The 26,346-nt window shown below is 54.6% G+C and overlaps 9 protein-coding genes across 9 annotated transcripts; 3 read left to right on the forward strand and 6 right to left on the reverse strand.

The window, feature by feature from the left end:
* Nucleotides 1-1,243: 1,243 nt before the first annotated feature.
* CPAR01_00987 (uncharacterized protein) lies at nucleotides 1,244-3,406 on the reverse strand (the record flags this gene model as incomplete). The annotated part of the gene is made up of 1 exon (XM_060485277.1): nucleotides 1,244-3,406. One exon carries the CDS (start codon nucleotides 3,404-3,406, stop codon nucleotides 1,244-1,246), a length of 2,163 nt encoding a protein of 720 aa, XP_060356134.1.
* Nucleotides 3,407-4,281: 875 nt separating this feature from the next.
* On the forward strand, nucleotides 4,282-9,109 carry CPAR01_00988 (uncharacterized protein; the record flags this gene model as incomplete). The annotated part of the gene is made up of 6 exons (XM_060485278.1): nucleotides 4,282-4,300; nucleotides 4,355-5,278; nucleotides 5,339-5,409; nucleotides 5,460-7,660; nucleotides 7,726-8,720; nucleotides 8,799-9,109. 6 exons carry the CDS (start codon nucleotides 4,282-4,284, stop codon nucleotides 9,107-9,109), a joined length of 4,521 nt encoding a protein of 1,506 aa, XP_060356135.1.
* An 829-nt stretch (nucleotides 9,110-9,938) lies between these two features.
* CPAR01_00989 (40S ribosomal protein S2) lies at nucleotides 9,939-10,973 on the reverse strand (the record flags this gene model as incomplete). Its single annotated transcript, XM_060485279.1, has 3 exons — nucleotides 9,939-10,196; nucleotides 10,268-10,525; nucleotides 10,704-10,973. The coding sequence occupies 3 exons, from the start codon at nucleotides 10,971-10,973 to the stop codon at nucleotides 9,939-9,941; spliced, it is 786 nt and encodes a 261-aa protein (XP_060356136.1).
* A 731-nt stretch (nucleotides 10,974-11,704) lies between these two features.
* CPAR01_00990 (rhodanese-like domain-containing protein) lies at nucleotides 11,705-12,783 on the reverse strand (the record flags this gene model as incomplete). The annotated part of the gene is made up of 2 exons (XM_060485280.1): nucleotides 11,705-11,759; nucleotides 11,819-12,783. The coding sequence occupies 2 exons, from the start codon at nucleotides 12,781-12,783 to the stop codon at nucleotides 11,705-11,707; spliced, it is 1,020 nt and encodes a 339-aa protein (XP_060356137.1).
* A 1,018-nt stretch (nucleotides 12,784-13,801) lies between these two features.
* CPAR01_00991 (uncharacterized protein) lies at nucleotides 13,802-14,254 on the forward strand (the record flags this gene model as incomplete). Its single annotated transcript, XM_060485281.1, has 4 exons — nucleotides 13,802-13,943; nucleotides 13,996-14,027; nucleotides 14,082-14,145; nucleotides 14,211-14,254. 4 exons carry the CDS (start codon nucleotides 13,802-13,804, stop codon nucleotides 14,252-14,254), a joined length of 282 nt encoding a protein of 93 aa, XP_060356138.1.
* A 529-nt stretch (nucleotides 14,255-14,783) lies between these two features.
* CPAR01_00992 (uncharacterized protein) lies at nucleotides 14,784-15,833 on the forward strand (the record flags this gene model as incomplete). Its single annotated transcript, XM_060485282.1, has 1 exon — nucleotides 14,784-15,833. The coding sequence occupies one exon, from the start codon at nucleotides 14,784-14,786 to the stop codon at nucleotides 15,831-15,833; it is 1,050 nt and encodes a 349-aa protein (XP_060356139.1).
* A 1,358-nt stretch (nucleotides 15,834-17,191) lies between these two features.
* CPAR01_00993 (uncharacterized protein) lies at nucleotides 17,192-18,811 on the reverse strand (the record flags this gene model as incomplete). The annotated part of the gene is made up of 1 exon (XM_060485283.1): nucleotides 17,192-18,811. The coding sequence occupies one exon, from the start codon at nucleotides 18,809-18,811 to the stop codon at nucleotides 17,192-17,194; it is 1,620 nt and encodes a 539-aa protein (XP_060356140.1).
* Nucleotides 18,812-19,851: 1,040 nt separating this feature from the next.
* CPAR01_00994 (uncharacterized protein) lies at nucleotides 19,852-20,360 on the reverse strand (the record flags this gene model as incomplete). Its single annotated transcript, XM_060485284.1, has 2 exons — nucleotides 19,852-20,179; nucleotides 20,227-20,360. The coding sequence occupies 2 exons, from the start codon at nucleotides 20,358-20,360 to the stop codon at nucleotides 19,852-19,854; spliced, it is 462 nt and encodes a 153-aa protein (XP_060356141.1).
* A 2,686-nt stretch (nucleotides 20,361-23,046) lies between these two features.
* On the reverse strand, nucleotides 23,047-24,536 carry CPAR01_00995 (SNARE domain-containing protein; the record flags this gene model as incomplete). Its single annotated transcript, XM_060485285.1, has 3 exons — nucleotides 23,047-23,360; nucleotides 23,414-24,196; nucleotides 24,257-24,536. The coding sequence occupies 3 exons, from the start codon at nucleotides 24,534-24,536 to the stop codon at nucleotides 23,047-23,049; spliced, it is 1,377 nt and encodes a 458-aa protein (XP_060356142.1).
* Between the last annotated feature and the right edge of the window lie 1,810 nt (nucleotides 24,537-26,346).

Consider the following 26,346-nt stretch of genomic DNA (forward strand, 5'->3'; position numbering starts at 1 on the left):
TTCGAGGCCGCCTTTCAATTCGGCCGTTGGCGTTGCTGTACTCCCCCCCCGGCAGATCGCGATGGGCAGGCCGCAGAGGCATCGATATTCCCATGTCGAAGCCCAGCCCGCCGCCTCGAAAGAAAGAGAACGTCGGACTCGAATCGGGCTGTCATCTCCGTTCCCCCTTCCGAGTCGCCCTATACTAGGAATCCCGTTCCGAACAGCCACCCGCACGCACGAGCAAGAGGCCTAAGGCAGCCGGACGGCCCCAAAAAGCAATTGGTTCTTTGTTGATGCAAGGAGGCATGGCAGAAAGTGTTTTTTTTTTTCTTTCACTGCTTACTGCGTCTGTTTGTCGGTGGATTACGGATATTATCGATGCTATTGATAGCAGATATAACACGAAGCGAGTGCCTAGCTAGTCACGTTTTGTCAACTCTATTCGTATATCCCTGGAACATCTGTCCCCTGGATTTCTTGACCGCCACGCAGAAGCCTCGTTTTCTTTTCTTTGCCTTACGGACGCATCGAATTATCGATAGACTTGTCATTTTTTGGCATTGCGTTTCCACTTTGTTCATGACACGCGGAACTCACAGAGTCACAATCGAACCCCGTGCAGCAACAGGGCGAGGCGAGATGACGGAATACCTATTCGGGGACCCTTGAGGGCGGATGCTGCCGAGATTTGCATGAGAACAGCATCAGGGGGGTTGTCGACACTCGACAATGCTTTCGGGGTAATGATTTGCGGACCCCCCCTTTTCTGAGTCCTGACAGCTTCACCGCTGGTTGATGTTGACGATGTGTAATGATGGATATATGAGTGTATGAAGAGTAGTTTATGCTATCGGTATCAGCAGATTGCGGACGTGGTACAGAGTACGGGCATCCACGCAAACTGTGTTATTTATGGAAGTTCAATGTGGACTTTTTCTTCCTCGGGTGTTTGATGTCTTTATGCCATTACCTTGGGAGGCTGGAATCATCCAAGTCTTTTGATGAAAGCAAAAGGTTTGGGAAAAGAGAGTTGGCACGCACTGTCATGAGGGAAGTGAACGGCATGTGGGCATAAAGCTATTACTCAGTATTTAATACTCCATAAGCATCTATCTGATCCATCGTTCACTGTCCCGTCGAAGATCCGGATTGTGAGGATATCTGACCTGACGAACCTGACGAGCCTGGTTGCGAAGAGCTCGGTGTTGCTAAATCGAACCAAATTGCAGGTCACAGAATAATGGCGTTGTTCTTTAACCACCTACTGAAATAATCTAACTTTCTTACGTTGCTTCTCTCGCTGCGAATCCAATGTCCTAGGCTCAATGACATGCCTCGCCCTGACGCCATTCTCATCCGTGACTGTGACCTCACTCCGTCCCTTCCATCCCTTCTCCTCAACATCAACCAAGCTTACCCCTTTCTCCCCATAACCAGAGATCGCCGCCGCCTTTTCATGTTCCATACGAAGCACCGCAGGCCTCCCGCCATCATCTCGACAGACTGTCTTCCACACTTCCCTTGGATGACCCGGGTCACACACCTTCCCCGTCCCCGGCGCCCACCGCATCTGGCCGGGCATCCGATGCGCACCCAGCACATCACGCCGGTCCTCACCCATCCAAATCGTCCGGAGCCCAGGCGTGCTCTGCACATAACACACTTTGAACGGCAAAAGCCCAGAGAGCCGGCCATAATCGCGGCCCTCGGCCATATCAACCAAACCTGTCGCCTTTTCAAGAAACGTCGTGCCACCCTCCGCCGTCGTCTTGGCCACAGCGTCCATGCCTCCACGAGGCGACGCAAAAGAACCAGTTCCGGTCTTGGATGAGCCGTTTACCATCACCAGCGTGATCCCGCCTAACATAGGCTCCTCCGCCGGCCAGACGGGCGACGACGCCGAGACGAGGGGCTCGCAGGTGACCGTGTCAACGACGGCGACTTCCATCTCGTACAGCCATGTCGCCACCGTGTCCGAGGCCGTCTCGATCGAGATGCGGGAGACGGCGGCGTAGGAGCCGCGCTCGATGCCCAGGGCGCGTGCGTCGCGGTTGTAGAGCATCGGCAGCGTCGCGCCGCTGTCGAGGAGGGTGCGGAAGTGGAGGGTCGGCGCCGAGGGGTCGCGGGCCATGTGTGGGTGGCGCGACGGGCGGTTTCGGCGGAGGGCGGATGGGGGTTTTATACCTGCTCGAGAGGAAGATGATGGCGTGCGCGATTTGGGATTTCTGGTGTAGCGAGGAGGGAAGCAAGGCAAGTCCGAGTCTGAAGCTGCGTCGAGGTCGTCGTATTCTTCGTTCTCGGCGACGACTGGCCAGTCTTTCAAGTTTGCCATTGCCGCCTCCTCGTCGTTGTCGTTGCACTCCTCGTGCTTCCTTTTCTTGGACACGGCCATGCTTCTCAGTAGCGGCTCCGCGCCGCAGTACGCGAGGGACTTCATCCTGCGGAACGACATGGTGACGCTGTAGTGACCCATGTCGTATGTCGAGTCCGTCTCTGGGAGAAAAGTACTCTTGCGCGCGGAGAAGAAGGGCGAGGGGCCGCCGCCGGCGTCACGGGCCAGAGGCGGCTCGATCCAGAGCCATCCTTCGCCGTGAAGGCGGCTGTAGCGTGCCAGGCGGGTGGCGCGGTCTGCGGTGAAGGAGGCGTAGGTCGGCGCAAAGTCGACGAGGTGGCCCGCGTAGATGAGGGTCCAGTTGGCAGAGTATGGGATGCGGGAGGCGCGGTAGAGGGAGATTGCGGCGGTGATGTTGGCATGCTCCGGGGGATAGGAGGAGTCTTGGAGGGAGTCTGTGAGGAACTTGATTCTGGAGGCGATGGCTTGGTCCTTGTGTGCTTGGAGCGAGTTGAGGGGTGTCGTTACTGGCTCTTGGTCTAGGAGAGGGACGTGTGTGTCTTCTTCTCCGTGATGCTGTTGTTGGTGGGCTGTGAGAGCATCGAGTTGGGCGCGGGCTTGTATCAGTTCTTCGAGGATGGGGCCGGCAGCGTCTGGGGTCGATGAGAGGGTTGACTCGTGGATTGCTTCCCATTGAGCGACAAGGCGACGCGCGGCTTCTACGACGGTGAGATTCTTGCCCAGCGGTGCGCCGATGACGAGAGGTGGTGTTTGGGATGATGCCTGAGAAGTTTGGGGATTGTTGCTGGGACTCTCGGCTTGCACTTGGTGACGCCATATAGCCTCGCGCTCTTGAGCATCTATCTCTATGCGGATTTGCTCGTCGAGCTCTCTTTCGCGAGCTTCGACTTCCAGATGACGGGCAGATTCTTCTGGGCCGCACACATCGGTCTCTTCGTGGATGCCATCTTCGGCATGGGCTGAGTTAGACTCTGGCTGTGATGGAAATTGCGAAACGGCGGCAGGCGGGTCGCGGATGTGAGCATCCACGCCGTCGGAGCCAGAATCATCGGGACTCTGCTGATGAGACATTGTTTTTGCCGTGAAGGGGAAGAGTCTATAGCAGAAGAAGGAACAGGTCTTTGCTGCATTGATCTACTTGCAGAAGTCTGCGAAAGCCCTTTCTACTTTTGCTGGAAGCCCATTGCTTGGAGAGGACAGGATAGAACCAAGGTTTCTCCTGTTCGATCTTTAGTATATGTGACCTGTCAACATCCGAATGTCTGGCCTCAAACCTCATTTCATAGTTGCTGGGGTTCGCGGCTTCGCGACAAGATCAGGTAGCCGCCGTTGCGACAATCGCAAAACCACACGACAAAGAAATAGACCGTGTGCTCTGTCGCAAATAGAAAACCCATTCTAGCGAGAGAGCACGACCGGAACAGGCAATGCAATATCGCGTCCTGAATGCATTGTCGAAACATTGACCGTCTATCCCTATCCTCCCTCCGAAAAAAATACCTTTCTTTGTTGTCGCCGTTGTTGGAGGTCTTTGTGGCCGCATGGAAAAACCGCCATGCCTCCTTATGATGCGCTCTTTGGATTTACCACAATGCGACACAGAAATTCATTGAGAGAATCTATCAGACTCTTTGAAAATCGTAAAATGGAAGTGTTTCGCAAGTCTAGGTGGAAACTTGAGTTCCCTTCAACTTTCTGCTTTCTCAAACTTCCCCGTTCCTTTTGTCAGGTTTTGCTCCCCAATGTCTCTATCTTGCGCAAGGTGACCATTCTTCTCAAACAGTTGCCTGCAGCGTCACAGCTCCTATTTACCTGGGAGCTTGGGCTTTTCCCTCTCAAGTCTGGCGTTCTGTTCTCTCCCCATCCTGGGTTGTTCCCTTACCTTTACCGTTATTGATTTCGCAAGTCTAACAAGAGACCTCTGAGCACAAGCAACAGCAGCCAGGATGGCGCAAGCAAGGATGCGTGAGTGTCACCTTAAGCCAAAATCGTGATGTCCACAGTCTAACCGTACTGAAGCTGAACTGGCCGATATGGTCAGAAGGCAATATCACAGGTTCCCTTCCGATACGTGGGAAGCTACACGTCTCGCACTCGATAACCCAGAACCCCATCGCCTCTTCGAACACATAGAGACACTCATCTCCACACGCAAGATCGATGCGATTCTTCATAGTAATGCGGACTTCCGCGGGCTCATGGCAAGTCTGTACGGTCAACGGTACGAGTGGCTTCAAGATGCGGACCTCGGAGACGCTCGTTGGGGGGTGATCCAAGAAGAGGGCATCGAGGATCTCGCCGCGCAAGCCAAGGCGGCCGAAGACGACGGTCGGAGTTTGGAAAACCGGAAGAGAGATATCATGCTCAGGAAGCTTGTCGAAGGCGGCGACGATCTAGGAAGGTGGGCCAAGGTCCTGGGCTTCGAGGGTACCAGCTTCTCCCGGGCCGAGATCGAAGCCGTCGCAGCAAAGATGAGGACCGAATCTGGATTGGTGGAAGGCGAAGGCCGTCCTGCTTATGGTGTGGGAGAGGAGAGAGAGGGCATCGGCGGCCCGGATACCACTGGGTGTCTGGACGGACCCGAAGGTACGTACGGTCCTTCGACGTACGCAGGTCAGTCGAGCCTCCTCGTCGACGAAGAGCCGGTCCAGCCTGAGTCAGTACCGCGAGCCCCTGCCGAGGGCGGAGAGGCACCCAGGAACCCCTTTACGACGGAGTGGCGTGCCCGCGATAACCCCGGAAACTGGAAGTGGCCGCAGACCCTTGACCCCTATTACAGCAGCAACCATTTCATCAGGAGGTCGACGAAGTGCAAGCATCCTGAACGGAACTCTCCACCAGACGATGACGATGATGGAGAGGAAGACGAGGAGGAAGATAACGAGGATGACTCAGCTCAGGAATGGGAAAGAGATGATTCTGAGGGTGAAAGGATGCCCACGAGTGCGTTAGCTGCCTTGGCCACGACTAGTCGGACTCGGACAAAGTCTAAATTAAAGACAGTAACATCAACTCAAGGCGAGGGTTCTCGCAGCAGTCAAAAAGACAAGGGCCGAAAAGGTTCATGGTTACGTGTAAGTCAGATAGACCCAAGGAGTTGCCCTTGAGAATTAAGCTGACATAGAGAGGTCAGCCACCAAAGACCAGCCGTCCGACTACCACCGAAAGACTGCCTAGAGGCAGTGAAGATGGACGAGCTTCTGTTCGCTTCTCGGGAGTTACGGAGTCGCCTCCAAAGCCTCAAGGTCTTGTGAAATCCCCTTTCGTTTTGGACACCAGGGCAACGCCTCCGCGCGATGATACGACTGCCCCCTATATCACCGTCGCCGACACATCATCATCCACTGGGCATCGTTTACCCGCAAGCCGATCTGGACGCGGCAGTCGTCTCGTGAGAAACTCTGCCCTCGCCCCTCCATCGACACAACCCCCTCGTATCTTCACTCCCGTTAGAGAAATCTATGTTTCCGAATCCGCATCGCCCAGCACCGCATCAGAGGCATCCGACGTCGATATGGTCGACCCCGAACCCGAAGATGCCGATGCTGCTGCTACCACTACCACCAGAAACGATGGCGAGACCTCTGAAGACCTCCGCAGCAGACCCTACGACAGCCAGTGGCTCATCAACTGGTTCAGACAAGACCCCGCCACCACGGAAGAGGACCTGCGCATGATCGACTACAAGGGCTGGCGCGTCCACGCACCCAAACTCCAGCTCGTCCGCATCAAAAACTTCCTCGCGGACGAGGACATTGACCGCACCCTCGACTGGGAGCGCAAGTGTGCCGAGATTGGCGAGTTCTTGCAGTACTGCATCCGCATGGACGGCGTCACCAAAAAGGACTGGTACGTCGACCTCCGCGAGGCGATCAGCATGCTGCGCACCCACGCGCTATTCGAAGAGCACCACTACGGCACGAAGAAGCTCGTCGTCGATTTCCCCAAAATGGGCGCCGTCAGCACGCGACTGCCACCCTTACTCGACGGGCGCGACATCGTCGTCGAGAAGAGGGCTAGGGATCCCGTGCGGCCTCGTTACCTCCTACACCGCGTGCCCGAGTCCGTCCAGGACGTCGACTACCAGATCCCCGGACCGCTGCTACGAATGGCATTTCTCAAGTGGTTCCGCGAGGACGGGAACCTCGTGTGGGCCACGGACCCGAACAGCGACGAGGCGCCCGGCTCGGGAGAGCGCGGGCAGAGGTTCGGGTACGAGCCAGACTTCAACATGGCGCTCACGGAAGACGAGTGGTTCGCAAAATGCATGACGGGAGGGCCCGAGGCGACCTCGGACGAGCTCCACAGCGAGGCCAACTTTTACCTCCTCATGGATGAGTACGTCGGCGGCGAGGTCAACACATACGAGCACGAGGGCAAGACGCGCAAGTTGCAGAAATTCTACCCCGAGGGCGAGACGCAGCAGCGCTTCGCCCGGTTTCGAGGCGCGAAGCGCGCGGCGCTGCAGCAGTGTCTCTCGCATTTCAACAGCGAGGAGAACGTGGCGCTCGCGAGTCCCTTTCGGAAATTGGTGCTGCCGCTGACCAAGAGGGAGAAGGCGGCTGCGCTGGCTGATGCGAAGCGGGATATCGTGTACAAGCCTCACTCCGTCAAGGCGCCGCCGCCGGGGACGAAGCTTGACCCGCTCGGTATCACGTACTGGCATAACCAGATGCAGGCTGCCCACCGCGTCCGCGCGTATACATTGTGGAAGAAAACGGTGCGTAGTCACGAGAAGTTGCTGGAGGACATGGGGGTCGACAAGGACACGGTGAGGCTCCCCGAGCAGCTGTACGGTCCCGTCACACCCTGGCATTTCTTGAGGAAGAGCGAGAGGAGGGTGCTCATCGATTTTCATCACCTGCGCATCCTCCGCGAGAAACTCACGAGTGCGTACAATAAAGATCCGCGGGAGATGCTCGAGGGAGTGATCAAGAACATCGAGTACGGGCTCAAGGGGGCGCCCTCGTGGGACGTGGAGGAGGTCCTGGCTGCCCATCGGGAGAAGAACGGCGGACACTGTCGCCCCCTCAAACAATGGGAGGTGGATTGGCTAAAGTTTGTCTGCGGGCCGTCCACGACGGTCAAGGCCCAGCAGTCGGTGCTCCCGAAGCTGGGGCGCGACTTTGACGTGTTTGTCGCGCGGATGCAGGCGCTGCTGAACGAGCCGAGCCAGGTGTGTCTCTTTGCGGGGCAGGATCGCAAGAACACGCTGCCGCGGGTTGCCGGTGCCCTCAACGACGGGATTCGAACGGGCGATTATTTCTTCACTGATGATTTGGTGAATAAGTACAGTAAGGTGCTGGCCGAATATGGAAGACTCACGTAAATCCATTCCTCATCTGATGAAAGTGTAAAAGAAATGATACTAACAAAACGAAACCTCTCAGCTACGAACGCTCAGAAACTGGCGAGGTCTCCATTAGCCGACCCAAAAACGACTGGCACCCAGAACACCGCATGAACTGGGACATAGGCACCGACTGGGCCCAAGAAACGGACCACAACAAGCTCTTGTACCACCGCCTCAACGTTCCAAACCCATTCGTCACGTGGGAATGGCCCTCGGCTTTCGCAAAGTTGGACGAGATCAACCTGACGCGCACGCTGACAAAGGAGCTCCTCTGGACCCTTGGCTACCGCCTTGGCGTCGAGCTCGCCAGGTGTGTCGTGAACCTTCCCATCATCAGCCAGCGCCTTAATCACGGCAACGACTGGGAGTACCGCAAGACGCAGCTGCAGGACGTCCTGGGCATGTGGGGCAGCAGCTTCTCGCGGAACAGGCCCGGCGAGGAGGACACGGTCACGCCGCGGGTGTCATACAAGAGCGTCGTAAAGGCAGGCGAGCCGCAGACGTGGACGGAGGAGATGACGGAGGAAGAAGCGCGCGAGGTCGTCCGGCGGGGCATCATAGACGAGCTCTCGCGGGGCCACGGGACGCTGTGGCCCAGTCGGCCGCGGTGGTTCCACAGGCGCCGGGACGACAAGCGCTTCATGACGCTGCACCACGAGCGGATCTGGGACTGGGCGTCTCCCGGCGTGTGCGGTAAGAAGAAGCGGCAATTCTTTTCGATGAACCGGTGGCCGGTGCATCTGCAGAGCAGAGAGCGGCAGGAAGAGATCAGGCGGAGCGTGACGGACGAGGGGTTGCGGAAGCAGGCCGAGGCCGACGAGCTGCGGACGAAGATGGCGAGGCTCGCGGAGAGCGTGAGACCTACTGCGGACGAGATTCGGCAGACGCAGATAGCGCAGATGCTTTCTGTGCCGTATCATGTTGGCGACGATCGGAGGACCGATTTTTTCCCTGGTGTGACGGAGTACTGGGGTGGCGATACCGAGTCGCAGAGGCGGGATCTTGAGAGGCGCGCGGAGGCGATGATCAATGGTGAGTCCTCCGAATTGCGCACACACTCATCACCGACACAGAAGTGTGATTTGATTTACTAATTCTTCTGTCTCACAGAAGAGCTATTTCCCAACGACGGCATTGCGCCTCGCGGAGCGGGATGGATCAGTCGTGAGGCGGTCCAGACGCCCGGCGCTGAAATCCCTGAATTGATAGAAATTGATCCGGACCTGGTGCCGAGAAGCGTTCCGGCCTGGGTCCCCTCGGGGCGAAGGACGTCGTCGGTAGCGGGTGGGGCTAGTGCGGAGGAAACTCAGCCGACGCCGGCGACGGGCCGGCAGTCGCTGTTCCCACCACGGCATCCACCGCGGCAGAGACAAGTACGATTTAACGTCGCGGCTCAGGAGGGTAGCGATTCGGAGAAGTAGGCCTCGTTGGTTGGGTTAAGACGAGAGGGTATCTCTTGTTCGTTGTTTGCTTGAGACGTTTTGGGTGGGAGTTGGTTACGTGTGCTTCGTACTTTTAGATCCGGGTTGTCATGAACATATCCCTCGTACTTCATTGAAATGTGCACGTTTCAACTGTGCGCTTTGTGATTGGGTGGTGTCAATGTGAATCAGGTATCGAGCGAGTGTTCGTATGCTGCATTATGTACGCAGGGCCTAGATCTATAAACAGAGCCAGATTATCGTTACCTTCCCTCCTTGTGTGGCTTGTACCTTCTGTCTCGAGAACTTATATTTTGCCGTGCATCCTCAAGGATAGAAAACATGACCAAGTAGGTGTATGTCGAGAAACTCTCCAAGTATCAGCGCAGTAGGAAGAATGATGGTCAATATCTAATGCGCTGTCCCATAGCCCGTCGACGTCCCTATGTCGCTTGATCAAGGATTTTTGAAATGTTTAGTTGCCGGCGATGCTGCTGCCGAATCATTACTTCGACCCATCCTTTTCGAATCCCAAATTGCTCCGCAGAATGGCGCTTCAACATGATATCACTCGGCCGAGGGGACTTTGTCTGGAAGGTATCGTAAAATTCATGCCCGTACTTATTTGTTTTGAAAAACCCGTCGGCTGCATTCAATGTTTGATCTTTATTTTCAGATCCGGAGCTAGTTTGCCCTTAGCCTTAATGTCATGCCCTGGCCAACCAACGATGCAGTGTAACACACGCAACTCCATGAAGAAATCCCGAAGCCGACACTTGTTCTTCTCATCTCCTCGCCGCCGACGTTCTCCCCATCATTCGCACATCCTCTAGTACTTCTTGCCCTCACGCAGGGTGTCCGCGTACTCCTCGAGAGGCGATCTGATGAGCTTGGTCTCCTTCCACAGGTTGGGGGTAAGGAAGCCGTAGGTGTTGGAGACGGCGGTGAAGGTGGCCTTGAGGGTGTTCTCGAGGGTCTTGGTGGAACCGGCGGAGGAGGTGTAGGCGTCCTCGACACCAGCGAGCTGGAGGAGACGCTTGACGGCGGGGGAGGCGACAAGGCCGGTACCGCGGGGGGCGGGAATGAGCTGGAGGATTCCATCTAGTCAGTCTTCCCATCTTCGTTTTATACGCAGAGTCGTTTTCGGGGTGTACATACACGGACGGTGACGGAACCGCACTTTCCAGACTCCTTGGTGGGCAGGGAGTGGGGGGCACCGAGGTTGGTTCCCCAGTAACCGCGACGGACGGGGATGACGCTAAGCTTGGCGATGATGATGGCAGCGCGAATAGCGGTAGCGACTTCCTTGGAGGTCTTGATTCCGAGACCGACGTGTCCCTCAGAGTCACCGATAAGGACGATGGCCTTGAAACGGGTGCGCTGACCGGCACGGGTCTGCTTCTGGACGGGCTTGATCTGCAATTGGGGAAAAGAAACCACGAATTAGCATTTCCCTCCTTCTCCAAAAACCAGCATTGATATCCCAAATGACGCCCGAGAACCCAAATCTTCATCTGCATTGGCGATTGTTGCGTCGTCGTCTGCGAAAATCGATCTCGGTTCCCGGTCGAATTGGAGTGTTGTGTGTGCGCACCTTCATGACCTCATCCTTGAGCTTGGGCAGGAAGAAGTCGACAATCTGGTACTCCTTGATGGGCAGGGAGTGAAGGTAGATCTCCTCCATGGAGCTGATCTTGCCGGCCTTCACGAGACGACCGAGCTTGGTGACGGGCTGCCACTCCTTCTCCTCGCTCTTGCCGCCGCGACGTCCGCGACCACGGCCACGTCCACGGCCACGGTCACCGCCACGAGCTCCGAAACCACCACCTCCACGGGCGGGGGCGCTTGCACCACGGTCAGCCATTTTGTGTCGTCGGGTAAGGTGTGTTGAGCGCGCGAGTGAAAAAGACTGCTGCTGCGGTTAGTCCGGATGCGTGGTGTTTCGAAGGGGGAGGAAGTTATTTCGCGATTCGGGTACAACTTTTTTTTGCGGGGGTCTGTGGTGGCTGTCAGGGCCGGCTGAATATTTTGCGATTGTGCTCAAGGCGGGCTCATTGGACGGGTTTGGCGAGCCCTAAGAAGGTGGCCTGAGCTTCGAGGCAGGAATCCAAGGTGAAGGGTGGGGGTCTCCACCTGGGTGGTTTGCTCACCGAACCACACCGAGTTGAAGCACAGTGTGTCACGCGTGCAAGCTCACTGTATTTGGGTGGTCTCACACTTCAATTGGGTAGGATGTTCTCGGCCATCAAATTGGAGAGAAATTGCAGCTTCGTCAGTTATGAACATATCCATAGTACCGGGACGTACCTTGTCGACACACATTATCTCTCCTCACTCATATGCGCACTGTAAGGCATCCAAACACACAAATTGTCCATAATCGTGATCCATTACCGTGGCCTGCTATGTACACCAGCCACCTGCGTCCCTCCCCTAAACGACCAAAAGGCTGACGAACCTCTTCCATGCGCAATGCAAACTCCAAAGCTGTGATGTGCCGGATATCGTACATGAAAACCAGAGAAAACCAGAAGTGGGGTAGTGAGGGTATCGCAACTAGACGCAACTCGACGCTGCACTCTCTCGCTCCATCTCTTATTCGTTCTTCCTGATGAGTGAGTCAGAAGGCTTGACCCGCTGTGCCCATTCACTATGAAATATGTCAGCTTATCAAAAGTCCAGGTATTGGTAAGAATTAATAGAACTTACGTCCAGCTTCCATCGTAGACTCTGCGCGTCTCAGGAGAGCCCCATCCAGCCTCCTCGAGAGCGGTCTCAATGACACAGGCAGTTACGCCGGTTCCGCAGCTCGAGACGATGGGTTTCTCAGGGTTGACACCCTTCTCCTGAAAAATCTGCTTGAGCTTCTCCGCGGGATAGAACGTCTTGGTCTCGGGATCCAGGACAGCGGTCATCGGGATGTTAATGGAGCCGGGCATGTGGCCAGACGACAGACCAGGCCTGGGTTCCGGATCGGTGCCCGCGAAACGGCCGGGAGACCGCGCATCAAGGATCTGTACACCCTCTGCGCCCTCCTTGTTGTGGTCCAGCGCAATCTCGCGCACCTCCTCGAACTCAGCGACCTTACCCTCATCCAACTTGGGGATGGGGTAGGTACAGCACTCGACATTATAGAGCTCGCCAGACTCGGTAGGAAGACCTTGCTCGACCCAGAGCTTGAAGTTGTTCAGTACGTGGACCTTGGGATGGCCAAAGATCTTGAGGGTCCAGCCGACGCGCGGGGCGCTGAAGATGCCCAGCTCCTTGGTGTCGTAGACGACGACGGTGTCCTCCTTACGGATGCCCAGCTCGCTCATGGCCGCTGCAAAGTCCTTGGCGGAAGGCAGCATATGGGGGTACTCGCTACGGCGGTCAATGACCTTGTCGAGATCGAAGAAACGGGCCTTGGGAATCCGCTGTTGACGGTAGACCTCAATGCCGGTGCGGCCATCGTTGGGAAGGAACCAGGAGGCGCAAAGGGGAATGGTGCGCGGTTCGGGGCTGATCTTGGAGGGGGGATTCTTCTTGAGGGCCTCGTCGAGCTCCTTGGGGGTGACGAGGTAGGAGGAGAAGGAGCGGCGGGCAGCGAAGGCGGCGGTGGCCTGGAGAGAGCGCGCAGTGAATTGCGACAGCTTTGTGCCGCGCGCGGGTCGTAGGATAGCGATGGTAACCATTTTGACTGTGTCTGGATCAACTGGTTCTGGTATGGGCGGGTGATGTCAGATCAGGTTGGGAGGGATTGCCGGGTCGGGAGGAGCGGTGTCGGTCGATATTAGTCGGTGACGACGACAGTGGGCGGGAGCCCGGAACGCTGGGCCCTTTACCTTTCGGAAGGGTTAGAGGGAAAGAGGAAAATCACCACAAATGCTTGAGCCGCAGAGGCATTGCATATGGTGGTTTTCAGTGCGGGGTTGGAGGTAAGGTAATTGGAAGGTAATGTGGAAGAGGGGAAAGCTCTAAATGAGGCTTGCCGTCACTACCGTTTTCTTCCCTTTTGCTGATGGTTGTTTGTTCTGGACGCCGCGGTCGGTGGTCACTACTGGTGGTGGTGGACTGGTGGTTATGGGTGGTGGTGTCGGACGGGATTTTTTGGAGAAGGAGCAATGTAGCCAGGCCGCAAGGATTGGATGGAATGGGAATGGGGTACCCTCTACCTTGGAGGGATTGTCAGAGTCGCAGGAATTCGGGGGGCGTACACTGGTTCCCAGTCAGTGATAAGCGGGCGGAGACAGAGGAGGTCGGGGTCCGGCCGGTCACCAGTGACTCCGTTTAAGTGGAGCATCGCGACAAACCGCCTGGGAAAACGAAGCAAAAAGCGACAAGGTGCGGTGGCCGACTGGCTGTACGTACTCCGGAAGTTGGAACGGTTGGTGTGAATGCGGGGAGCTTGGGCCATGTCGCCATCTGGTTCTGACATGATTGACTGGCTACAGGGCCCTTTTGCCCCGCAGTTTTCACAAGTCCCACCTTCCATGGGCAGTTGCCAGTCCGCCGTGGTCCCGCCTTCCCAACTCCAACAAACAAAAGCCCCAGGGCTAAAATCACGACAACGAGATTACCACTTCATGCAAAGAAACAGAGGGTCTCATTCAAGCATATCACTCTTTCTCGCAACAGTGTTTGTCTGAAAACACTGACGACAAACAAATCATATTCCGCAGATATCAAACCCTAGCGACAACAACATCCCTCATGAAGGTCAAGATCACCCGGTGGAACACCGTCGCGACGTGGCGGTGGGATATCCCAGAAGACGATGTCTGTGGTATCTGCCAAGTCCACTTTGACGGCACATGTCCAACCTGCAAATACCCTGGCGATGACTGCAGCATCCGTATGTTCTTTCCAACCTCCCATAACACCATTGCGTAACTAATAACAACTAGTGTCTGGCAAGTGTGGTCACAACTTCCATATGGTAAGTGTTTGTCTTTGCTTATCACCGTAATGCCTATGCTGACATAACTCAAAGCATTGTATCCTGGAGTGGATCAAGCAGGACTCAGCAAAGGGCCAATGCCCAATGTGCCGTCAAAGTAAGTTTCATCTCATATGTTTGACAAAATTCTCTTTGACTCAACACCCAACTAACATATGCTAGAATTCGAGTTCACTGATCCAAAGAATGAGACAAATGAGAGCTAGGGGTTTCTCATGGAAATGATTTGACATGGTTGGCGTTTGGCGAACTGTTTTTAGCGATACCCAAGACCCTTACGAAGGCTCTTTTGGACTGGCGGACAAACTTTCTGGTCCTGTCAGCCTCCCCATCGCGAGCCAAAGAAAAAGATTCCCACTTAGGGTTCAGAATTCTTCGGATCAAGATTGATCAATATTATAGTGTTAGTGGCAGTGACAAGCAAAGACGCTTTCAACAATCACGTCTCATTCCATTGACCTGAGACCAACGCCTGAGGTGAGAAAAGCATGGCCTTAGCTTGACTGTGCATGCGAAGAAGAAGTCAGAGGATCATGAATTGTCGTAGAATATTCTCCTATATATGTCTCTGACACGAGATCACTGTTGAGGGCAATGCAGTTTCCGGATCTTATACCTCTACTTGTTGAACTGATGTTCAAAGTTGGAGGTTCGCAATCACATGCCAGATCAGGCACCCCGCTGTCACGTGGCGATAGCGATAAGCCGTCCCCAGCAGCCTGGAACCGCTCCACCATGGCGCCCAACAGCTATCCAGCTAGCTCCCGTGCCACCCTGCAGCTCATCTTCGAGACCACCTCCGACCGCAGCTCCCATACTATCCCAGGAAAAGATGACAGTCAGCGCGACGCGAGGGACACTGTCGATACCAACACCTCAACTCCCCGCCGCCCGCCTCGCCGACCCCGACCACCCTGGGAATACATTCCCCCTCGAAAGGATCACGCGACCACGGAGGAACTATACCGTCTGACGATGGCCGACGTCCCGACGTCCCCGCGCCCCGAGGCCGAACAGCCCGCCCAGGCGCCTTTGTCTTCGTCCTTCTCACAAGGCCAGAAGGCCGCCCTTGCCGGCTCACCATCCGACAACAAACTTGGCGCCGATACAACAACGGCCATCGTCCCCACGTTGGAAGCAGATGACGCAGCTGAGAACGAGGCCGTCGACGAAGCCACTCTGCCCAAGCTCGATCCCGCCGGTTTCTTTACCCTCGTCTCCAACTCCACGGCCAACACCACCCATCACCCGACCGTCAAGTACATCTTCCTAGACGATGACCCGGATACCCTCACAACCGCCCTCGCAGCTCATCACTCCTCGAACCAAATCTCGACCCCCTCGGCCTCGACCTCCAAATCCGGGCCCGGGAAGAACCCGAACCCGAACCCGAACCGAGCCGTCCTTCTCGATGTCGTTCCAGGTGAAGACGGCCAATGGAAGGTTTCCTCCGTCGCTAGCCTTAGCGCAGACTTTGCCGTGACCGACGCCAGCATATCTCGTCAGGAGGGCGAGAAGGAGGGCGGACTGGTGCTCAAGATTGAGGGCGTCGAAAGCGAGGGCGCAACAATGATGGCTGACAAGGAGAAGGATCGTGCCGAGAGCTTGCCCAGCTCTAATAGCGGCGTGGCCAAGTCTGGGAGCGAGGAGTACGGACCACTGCTAGAGGATTTCGAGCGCAAGATGAGCGTCCTTCGGCGGGTCGTCAAGGCTGGCGAAGGTCGCGCTGAGAAGGCGCGCGAGACAAGGCCTTCCGATGCTGAGGTTGAACCGGCCGAGGAGTGATGCTGTCATCTGTGCATCTTTTGATCGAATTTGGGCCATTTACTAGTTACACAATTGGGCCTCCGACATGGTCCATGGAGAAGTCGAGACTTGTAATATCAAGGTTTAAAGGTAAGAGCCGTTAGCATACGAGCCCCGATCATGAATGCTGATGGGCTACAGAGAAAGACAGTAGACTGGCCTACTGTCAGCTCAGACTGAGGCGACGGCGGTTGAGTTGTTTTACCTTTGTACGATTCACGAGTCACGAATCATGATGGGAATCTGGAGTCCATGTGCTTTTCTCTACCAACTACCTTCTGATGGCAGCAAATATGCTCCACTTTTGAGACTGAAGCGACCATAGCTTGCAATATGCCCTTGACAGGCGGACCGAATACAAGATATATAATTGAAAGTGAAACCATGTTACACATGTTCTTGTCCAATTGATACCGCAATGGACTTTCTAGAGGCACCGGTATTCCTCCACTCTCCCTATTTTCCAGCTGCTTCCTGATCAAGTCCATGCGTAATCACTTCAGTTTGAATATCAACACGATTGTGATGAAGGAAAAGTGGAAAGCGCAGTTGAAGCGTCAGCTAGCCAGAAAGCAAGGAACGCATCTATGGGTAAGTTGTGCTCCTGGTCTATATAAAAAAGCGACTCATGATGGCCATCGATACTTTGAGATTCTTCTTTTTGGAAAGCTTGCCAGACACATGCGACATTGACTCGTTAGCTGCTTACACTGACGGAGATTCTCCTAAGAGCAAGCGGCGCATGGCTGTTGGCATATGTTTGAATGTTGGGTCGAGCCAAGACGACGGCAACGTGACCATCAGCAGCAGAAGCAGCTATAAATAAATGTAGCAAAGACTAGCAGCCTTTCCAAAGTCTCATGGCTGTTATGCGACCTTCTTTCATGTCTGGTGCTGACTCCTCCTGCGAATTGTTCTTCATCACACCAGTGATATTTGGGAAGGGCATCTTTTTGCCTGCTGTACAGTATCGGTGGCCAAGGTTAAGCACCATCGCACTCAGCCCTCACTGTAACGCATTGCTGTTCGTCGTCTCTGTATTAGCCACAGAGCCTCTAACGCGAGAGTGTGACTAGTAGTGAGGGATTAAAGGTCTAGGATAAAGCCAAAGTGATAGAACAATGCACGTTGAGGTGAATAATGCATAGGATCCAGAGGTTTGATCCCTCTTTCTCCCTCCCAAACCCAGAAGTCTAGCTCGACCTCTCTTGTTTTGAGGCCTTCACTATACACAATGGTCTTTGAATTGATGAATGCTCGTTTGTTCGACTTTTCAATATGCTTCAGTACCTATCATCGATACCTCGGGTCTTGGCTATCAGTAGCTCAAGAGCTACCTACTCCCAGAGAAACCCACCATCCCTCCTCCACAACCCAGTAGGATCATACCGCCTCTGCACCTCCCGCAAAAACCGCCCATTCTCCTCGCCATAACTCGCCTGCACAGGCTGGTTCAAAAGCGCATAATTCATATACCGCGGATTCGTCCTATAAAACGCCGCCTTCTCCGCAGACACCGCCCATTCCCCCTCAACAGCATTCGAGCTCCTCACCCCCGGCGCGAAAGACGTCGCCAGCCGGTCACCGTCCGCACTGATACCCTCGACGAACCCAAACATCCTCTCGTCGTCTTTGGCCTCCGCCCAGGCGAGCGTGTAGTCAACCCACGCGGCGTCCCCGGCGTCCGCATCGAGCCCCATCACGTTCTTGACGCCGCCGCCGGAAGCCACACGATTGCCGGCGCGCGTGACGGCCGCGGGGACGGGAACCAGTGCCATGGAGAATATGCGCGCCTGGTCGCCCGCTGCCGTGGCGTTGGCTTTGTCGCGGAAGTTCTGCCACTGCTGCAGGTAGAGATCCGCGCCCTGCTGCCCCTGGAGGTTGGGAAACGTGTGGCCGCCAATGAGCCAGCGCTTGAGCGGTAGGTTGCCATTGTTGTTGGACGTGATGAGGGCGGAAAAGTTCTGCGTGGCGGTGCTGTCTGCCGTGGGTTTGGCGGCGTAGAAGCCCGCAAAGGGGCTGGCGTCGCCCGCGGGCGGCGAGGAGGCGTTGTAGAATACGTAGACGTTGAGGAAGTCCAGCTGCGGGTTCGCGCCGCCTCCCATGCTGAGGTAGATGTGCGATTGGGGGTCGTATTTGGCGCTGAAGGCTTGCGTGGCGGCAAAGACTTCCTTGGCCTTGTCGAGAGAGAAGGTCAGGATGCCGGCCCAGACCTGGTTGGCGTGCGGGTAGGTCTTGAGGCTGAAGCGCGTGACGATGCCGAACTGGTTCCCGCCGCCCTTGAGGGCGCGGAAGAGGTCCGGCTCGGAGGTCATGTTGGCGTTGACGACCGTGCCGTCGGCGAGGACGACCTCGTAGTTGAGCACGTTGTCGCACGCCATGCCGTGGAGTCCGCTGAAGTAGCTCATGCCGCCGCCGAGGAGCAGGCCGCCGACGCCAATGGATGCGAAGCGGCCCCCGATGACGGTCACGCCTTGGGGTTCGAGAGTCTTGTACACGTCGACCCAGCGGGCTCCGGAGCCGACGAGAGCGTAGCCCTTGTCTGCTACGTTTTGGGTCTCGCTGATGGCGTCCATGGCGACGAGGACGCCACCGTCGGTGCTGGACCAACCCGGGGACGAGCCGTGGCCGCCGCTCTTGATGGCGAGTCGGACATCGTTGCCGCAGGTCGAGAACACTTTGACGATGGACGCCACCTCCTCGGTGGTCCTAGGACGTGTGATGCAGGCCGGGCTCAGGCCTCCGGCGGTTTGGCTCCAGTAGCCGTCCCGAACCGACTGATAGTCTGTCGTGTTCGGTGCCGTGAACACTTCAGGCGGCAGCGTGGAGGCGAGGATCAGGCATGCTTCGGCGGGCGAGGAGCACGAGTAGCCTTCTACTGCGAGGGGGGAGATTGATAAGAGGCCGCCCAATAGGGCCCTGGTGAACTGCTGCATCGAGTAAGAGCTATTCAGCATGACCACGAATCAAATGTTGTGTGTGTATGTATGCGACGAGGAAGATTACGTGAGACAGTGTTGATCGCTCACATGTGTTTACAGTTTGTGCGACTACGGCGAGAAGCTTTTAAGTACTACATCTTCACCGGCTGCCTCGGACGTCCATAAAGACTCCTTTGCTAGAATAGAGTTCAGCATATAAGATTGCCCAGTGTGACGTTGGGTCGGCACTTAATTGGAGGTATCCCACCGGCTTTCTTCAATGGTGTCGCTTACACCCGACAGAGTACGAGGCATTCGCAATGACGTTGACGATTCGGAACAGGACAGCTTCGAAGACCTGTACTATATAAAAGCTTTGTCGCGGCTGAATGAATTGAGTCTGTTTTCAGCGAAGTATCATAATTGTATAGTCGACTTAGCGATGCCCAAATTGTAGGATATCCGGAACTAGTTGGCTATGATGGTCTGCTCGAGAGCCAAAGGCTAGAGCCCCAACTGCTTGTCTAGGTAAGTAGTATAAGGAATTAGAGACATGTAGCCAAGTGAACATCAAAATTAAATTCAACGAGCAAGCTCCGATTGGCCCAGAGTTACCGACATGCAAGCCGTCTTCTATTTTCATATTGCTGAGGTCTTGGTAAACCCCCCCTAGGAACACGTTGAATTGTAGACGTAGTGCTGGAGTAGAAGGTGGCACTTCCCCAGCCCTCCAACCCACCTTACCGACACAATCAGTTACTCGGCTCCGACTATGTGATTGGAGCCCGGATATTTTGTCACCAATGTTATAAACATCAGTTCAATGCTCTAGACACAAGTCAGCGACGTCTGCTGGTAACGATCTGATTCCCTAGGATCAGTCTCTTTGGTGATTTTATGAAGACAGCGGATACTCCATTTATTACCAGTATATTGTCTGCTCCTCTGATACCTATGACTTAGCCTTATGTGCGAATACCAAGCTATGTGGATTCCATCTCGCCGTGAACACAGTCTAGTCTGCCAAACCTCTAGTTCTTGGGCACATCCGCCTCAGCCATCTCAGCCAGGCAACCTCAAATCAACTCCAACGGGTTCGTCCTATTCGCCGGCGGCGCAAACTGCAACGCATCCCAATGCTCAGCAGCACACCCCCCCTCGAACCGCCAGATATCAACAGCAACAGTATACCGCCCCATCCCGGGGCCCTCAACCTTAACATGGCTCCACCCGACGCTATCCGCGAACCCGGTGTTGGTAATAGTCACATTCCACTCGGCAATGAGGGGTGCAACCCAGGCCAGGCTGGCGTCGCGGTCGCCGTTGACGTTGGGGTTGTGGTTGATTGCGTTGGGCAGGATGTGTTCGCGCCCGGCGCGGTAGACGTCCTTTTCGAGATAGAATCTGCGGAGGAAGTTTGTCAAGATTATGGATTGCTCGGCGGAGGAGACGGGGTAACCTGGGTCGCAGGTGGAAATGGGACGGTGGTGGTGGGCGCGGAAACGTTGTTGTTGGTTTGGGCTTGGGCACCGGGGAGGGAGAGGAGCTGGAGGGCTGTGAGGGCGGAGAGCTTGGTGAAGAGCATGTTGGGCGATGAGATTGAGGTTGAGATAGGAGTTTGATTATGGATAGAGAGAAGGAAGATGTGGTGAGAGATGAGATGAACTGTAGACTGACGGTGAAGGTGTTGGTCTGAAGAATGAAACTTCCGAGATGCGAGAATCATGGAGCCTATAACTTGAAGCCTTCTTTGCAACTTACAGGCCTACAAGTCACGATAGCTTCAACTCTTGGCAATTTGTTCAAGTTTGTAAGCAGATTGTAATCCAGTAAAGAGGAACCAACTTTGCTTTGAAATCCAGGTAATTACGGGACAATATGTCTCTAGCGTGAACGTACATTGTGACCCCTATCACGTATCCTCGCAACATAAACATGCCATTCAGCCGTGAGCTTCGCGCTCTGGTCTTGGCGTGTCTACGAGGTAGGCTGGTACAGTAGAGTTGACAAAAGTGGCTTGGCTATTACGGATCTAGCTATTAGATAATCTCTATGTTCAGTGTCTAGTGAACAATATTGCAGTGTTTCCATGGCCTCCAGATCTCTTCAAGGGAAGTAGAGGCTTACAAGTCGTGGCGAAGCAACCGCGCGCGTGACGCAATGTCTAAGAATGTGTTTTTATGGGCCAGCGTCTTTTGAGTGCCAACGTCTAAAAAGTTGAACTCGGTTATGCGACAGTCCATAATTGTTATTGAGAAATTACGGGACTTTCTTTGGGGTTTCCGGAAACATGACCTATCCCCATCCCATTGTTGACTAAGGACGACAACTTGATGGGAAACTAACGTTATACGCTACAAAGACTTAAGGTAAAACCTAGATCACAAGGGATATCTCATACGTACCGCAGATTGAGTAGGTAGTACACTTACTTGTACTCACGGCAAAAAAAACCCCCATCGTCTCAAGTTCCAAGTCATTTGACTACAGAGTACGTCTCTGTGTTCAGAAACTTCCCATGTAGCCCTGGTCAATGAGAAATCAATCCGGGCATCTCTTGCTGGTGCGTGGAGCGTCGAGGACAGCCTTCATCGACTACGGCATCACAGCAGCTCACTTGACTTACACTTCGAAAACATGATGAACCCAAAGGATCTCCAGCCAATGCACGCCCTGAATACTTACACAATACCCGCGCGGCGTGAAAATTGGCAGGGACTACGGATACCTCTACGGATTACCAAACAACTCTGGAGGTAATTATTCTGACTATGGAGGAACAAATACACCTAGTTCTGCGCTAGCTACGGTTTGTCTTTAGAGACCACGCACAGGCTAACAGAGACGAGTGTCGACCAGTCAGCGCAAGCCATTTTGTAAACTATCCCACCGGGCCGCCAACCTCCACTCGCCTTCTAAACTTCTTCGAGTCGAGGGCTGTCGAATTTATTAGCTTGACCGAGCGGCGTTGGACCAACAGTTGGAAGATTTTGTATTTGTGTTCTGTGGTTCAATCAAAGAGCCATTTAAAGAGCGTGTGCCTTTGTAATCTTCTTAAAAATAAGACGGAGACTCGCTGGTTGTACATGAATGCCCTTGGGCCCCCTTCTTCAGCAGTGAAGGCTTTCAAAAAAGGCTTGTTTCCAGTGAAGACCAAGGGCTAGGTAATGGACTCGATTTGGGTTCTCGGTATGGAGGCATGAAATTTGAAAAAGCGTTGAAAATATTAGTACTGAGAAAATAAGTAAGAAGACAAAAGCCACTCATCTATTCGATCCCAAACGCTAATGAACATAACGGTAGGTGGAGGAAGTTGGAACAATAGTCTAGTTCAGATACAACTGGAATCATAAAGCTGGTTTTTCTTGCCTCGTATACAGTGTTCGCGTATCGAGGATCATGAGCACGTCAAATGACTTCGTCCCAAGCACATGTGTCTCATTAGCGACAAGAAAACCGAGAATTAATACAAAAGCCCTCTGGAAAGTGCACATAACTCGGATGCTCCGTCGCTGTGACTCATCTTGAGAAGGGCATCAAACCCTCATTCAGCTCGTACATACGGGCAACCTCACAAATAGCACACTCATAGTTGACCACAGTTTTGCGGAACTACGACAACGACATCCCGTGAAGACATCACTAAATACTCAAGTATTAAAAGCGTCAAGTTTGAAAAGGTGACTATATTTACGAACCACTCATGCCAACGCCCCTGATGCAACAAATAAAACTGTAAAAAAGGAGCACACAACGATCAGAGTCGCAGGCAAAAGGTAAGCTAGCTAGAAAACGCCCGCACAAGTGTGTTCGATAGTTTTTGCCTCCTCTCGAAGAATCCGAAAAAAAGGAGAACCTTTCGAATCCAAGACGCAACACAAGAAAAGAGGAAGCACGGATGGTTTTGGTTGAACAAGTAAAGAAAGTCTGGTTATGGGTATACAAAAACACCCTACGAGATAAGTTTGTGGTCCTTTTTAGCTTTGGGCTCCACAGGACTCTTTTCCCCTCATTTTTCGTGTTTGGTTTGCCCCTTACCCAGCAGCAAAAAGAGATATGAAATTAACCTTCCATATAATCCGTCCGTCTATAAAAAGCGGCGAGAAGCTCTTAATGGGTAATGGTAGTGAGAAATCAATCCAGACGTCGAGTCGGAGGGACGGTATACTGGTGGTGTTGGAGAAGCCTCAAGTGTGTTATGAGGCGGTGGATAAAGGCGGTATGGTATGATGAGTATTTTGTACAGAGTCGGGAATAATACGATGGGCCGTCTAGTTGCGGACAGCAGGCATGTCGACCTTGCCGCCGAAGCGGGCGACGACGGCGGAGTCTTGTACAGTGGCGGTCGGCTCCCAGGTAGCTCCCTGCTGAACCATGCGGCGCATGATGCGGCTCGTCGTCTTCAGAATCTGAGGGTGCGCGGCGCCAGTATCGACAGGGACCGTGTTCGAGAAGTCGGGCAGCTCGAGCATGCCAATGTTGCGCTTCGCGCGGGCGGTGGTGGCGGGAGCCGGAGCAGCCTGACCGGGCTTGATAATAGCGAAGTAAATGGCAACGATGACAGCGATGATAATGATAATAAGGACTGTAGACAATTAGCAAGATATCCCGACCACTCCACAGCAAACGTAGACTTACCACAGATACCCAGGCACCACCACTTCTTCCTCTTGGTTGCCTTGGCGGTGGTAATTGCAGTTCCGATTTCTTGGTTGCCCTTATCAAGGTTCTCAACGACCTCCTCGCCCTTCTGCTCGATCTGCGTAACGGCGGCTTCTTGCTGCACAATCAATGTGTCCATATCCTGGAACAGCTGTGCGAGCTCGTTCAGCTGTTGCTCGATCTTCAGCAGGGCGGCTTGGCGATCTTGCACGGCGTTGAGCACGGCGTTGGCCTGGGCCTGGCGACCGCTCTGCATCACGGCCTGCTGGAAGATCTGGGCACCGGCACCAGCATCCTCAACCGCCTCGCGAACCTCTCGCTCGTCGGCATCAGGGCGAACGATGCGGTACTGGCGGGCCATCTGGTCCTGGGTGCGCTTGCGGAAAGCCGACTCGACCTGCTGGTACTGCTGGATAGCACCCTTCAGGCGGCGATCAATACGGCCGACCTGCGGCGAGTTTCGGGCAGACTGGCCATCGGGCGAGGACTTGACTTGGCGCACGCGATCGGTAAGGCCGCGGTACAGGGTCATCGTCTCGGAGGAGAGGGCGTCGAGCTGGCGGACCGTCGATGAGTTTGCTGATGTGTCGGCATCGGTCAGGGTACGCTCCTGCAGCATGCGCAGCTGGTTCAGGTTGGCCTCAATCTCGTCGATTCCTTGGTCGATGGATCGGCACTCATTCAGGATGGCGTTAGGATCCGATGACTGGCCGAAGCCGCTGGCGTTCTGGGCGAGGGATTCCATCTCGACGTTGGCGCCTGGTCGGACAGACAAATGTCAGCAAAAGAGCGCGTACGACCGTCGCGGTCAGGTCGTACCATATTGGTCCCTACCCATAGCTGGTCCCTGGTTGTATCCTCTGTTTCCACCACCGCCGTAGGGAGAAGGTCCCGAGCCGAAGCCCTGCTGAGGAGGACCTCTGGCAGGAGCTCCTCCTCCGTATCCTCCACCGGGACCATCGTCCCGCTGGTCAAAGGGGTTTTGACGACCACCGTATCTATGCTCGTCTGTCAGTATTCCGCGTTCGGAGAGGTCGTACTCGTCGTCGTGTGTCCCGTCGGCTCCATGGGAGAGAGAAACATACCCGTACTGCGCCATTATGTTAGTTTTCTTCGACGAATATCGGTGGCAGGAAGAACGGTCGGGTCAATTAGGTTAGGGGAGGTAGGATGGATGAAAGGGTAAAAAGAAAGACGTCAATCGTCAACAAGGAAGAGCAGTCGAAATGGGCAAATGCAACGCAACCAGGCTGAAGCAAGTATGATGATGTGCAAAGAAGGTTGGTGATCGCAGGAAGTCAAAGTTTACGATGTTGCGGCTTCGCGAAGAGTGTGCGGACAAGGCAACGGGAACGGGATCGGGAACGGGTGGACTTTCTCGACTTCGAGAAGGGAAGGGCAACGCAGCAACGTGCGATTGACAAGAGGACGACAGGACGTAATGCAACGTTGGTAGGGCAGGGCAGCGTGCAGAGTGAGGGTTGAACAAGGCGAGGACGGGCGGGCGAAACACCGGAAGTGCGAGGGTTGGGGTGAAACACTGACACTCATGTTGCTTCTGCGAAGCGCGAAGGCTTCTTCCTTGCGCGACGATGATGCGAGGTTGGTAGACGCTCAGGGGCGAATGCAATGTATTGTAGTATTGCTTTGTTGGATGAACGTCGTCGTGGTCTCGCGCGCGATGGCTTTGGTAGGTAGGAAGATGTGTAAGGCCTTTTGATTTGATGTTTTGTTGATTGTGGCAGAAAAAGAAGCAAGTTGAGTACGGGTAGAAAGGGCGAAGGAGAAGAAGGGGGGGCGGCGGCGGATGAGATGAATTGGCGTTGTGGTTGTAGCGTCGAAAGTGACGGTGTGGTCCAGGTCCAAGTCCAGGTCCAGGTACGACTTTCACACAGAGTCGCTCTCAGGCTTGGACGACAGAAGTCTCAGGCTCGTTTTTTCTGGGTCAATGGTCGTCGACTGGGGGGCGATGAAGCGAGACGAGGCGAATGGGCCACAATCCACAATTGCACAGGGCCTTGGATGCAGGAACGTGGGCGTTAAGCGTGTGGCTTGAAGCGCTTCTTTGTAGCAGAAATTCGAATTGTCTGTTCGGAACGGGGGCGCGCTGCTTGGGGTGCCCCTGGCTTGCGGAACGATCGCCGTTTAGGTAGCTTTCTGGCTCCAGTAGGAGAGATGATTGGAGGGGCCCCGGCTTATTGGCAACAACCACACTATGGAGTAGAGAGCTTGTGTGCGTGAGTGTGCTCAGTTGTTTTTTTATTTAAACTGGGTTGACGAAAGGGCCGTTCCTTTTTTAGTGTTTTTCTCGCCTGGGGTGAGTGTGTGTCTGTGAGATTATAATTTCCTCGTTCGTCAACGGCGTCGTCGTCTCAGAGTCGGATGAGTAAGCTACAATATACACTCTTCCGAAAGAATGAGTGAGCGATGAGAGTGAGAGTGAGAATGAGATTTGAGTGTGAGTGTATTTGTGGAAGGGCGGGCTTGGCGAGGTACCTGCATGCGACGAAAAAGGTCCCAATCGAGGCAGGGGCCGACGATGCAACGCGAGGGAAAGGGGGGGGACGTCGTTGTCTGTCACTCTCTCTCACCCACTGTTGGCTGTGGTGACACTGGTGAGGTGAGAAAACCTGAAAAAAAACGCTGTTTTCAGGGCTGTGTGAGACTACCTCAATGGCGTGTGAGAATGTGAGAATGTGAGTGAGCCTGGGCTGTCTCGACTCAGGCGGGTGCGGTCAGCGGCAGGTGATTGGTCGAGGAGTGTCGAGGACTGGACCCTGAAGCTTGGACTTTTGCCTTCTCTTCTTCGGGTGCGCTGTAACTGTAACAAGCGGCGGGCGATGAATGGAGGCGAATAAACTTGAGGCGCTGGCGGGAGATGGTCCAATGCCGGCGTCCTAAAATTAATG

Source organism: Colletotrichum paranaense (genome assembly GCF_030867605.1).
Source record: "Colletotrichum paranaense strain IMI 384185 chromosome Unknown Scaffold_1.1, whole genome shotgun sequence".
Taxonomy (NCBI): Eukaryota; Fungi; Ascomycota; class Sordariomycetes; order Glomerellales; family Glomerellaceae; genus Colletotrichum; species Colletotrichum paranaense.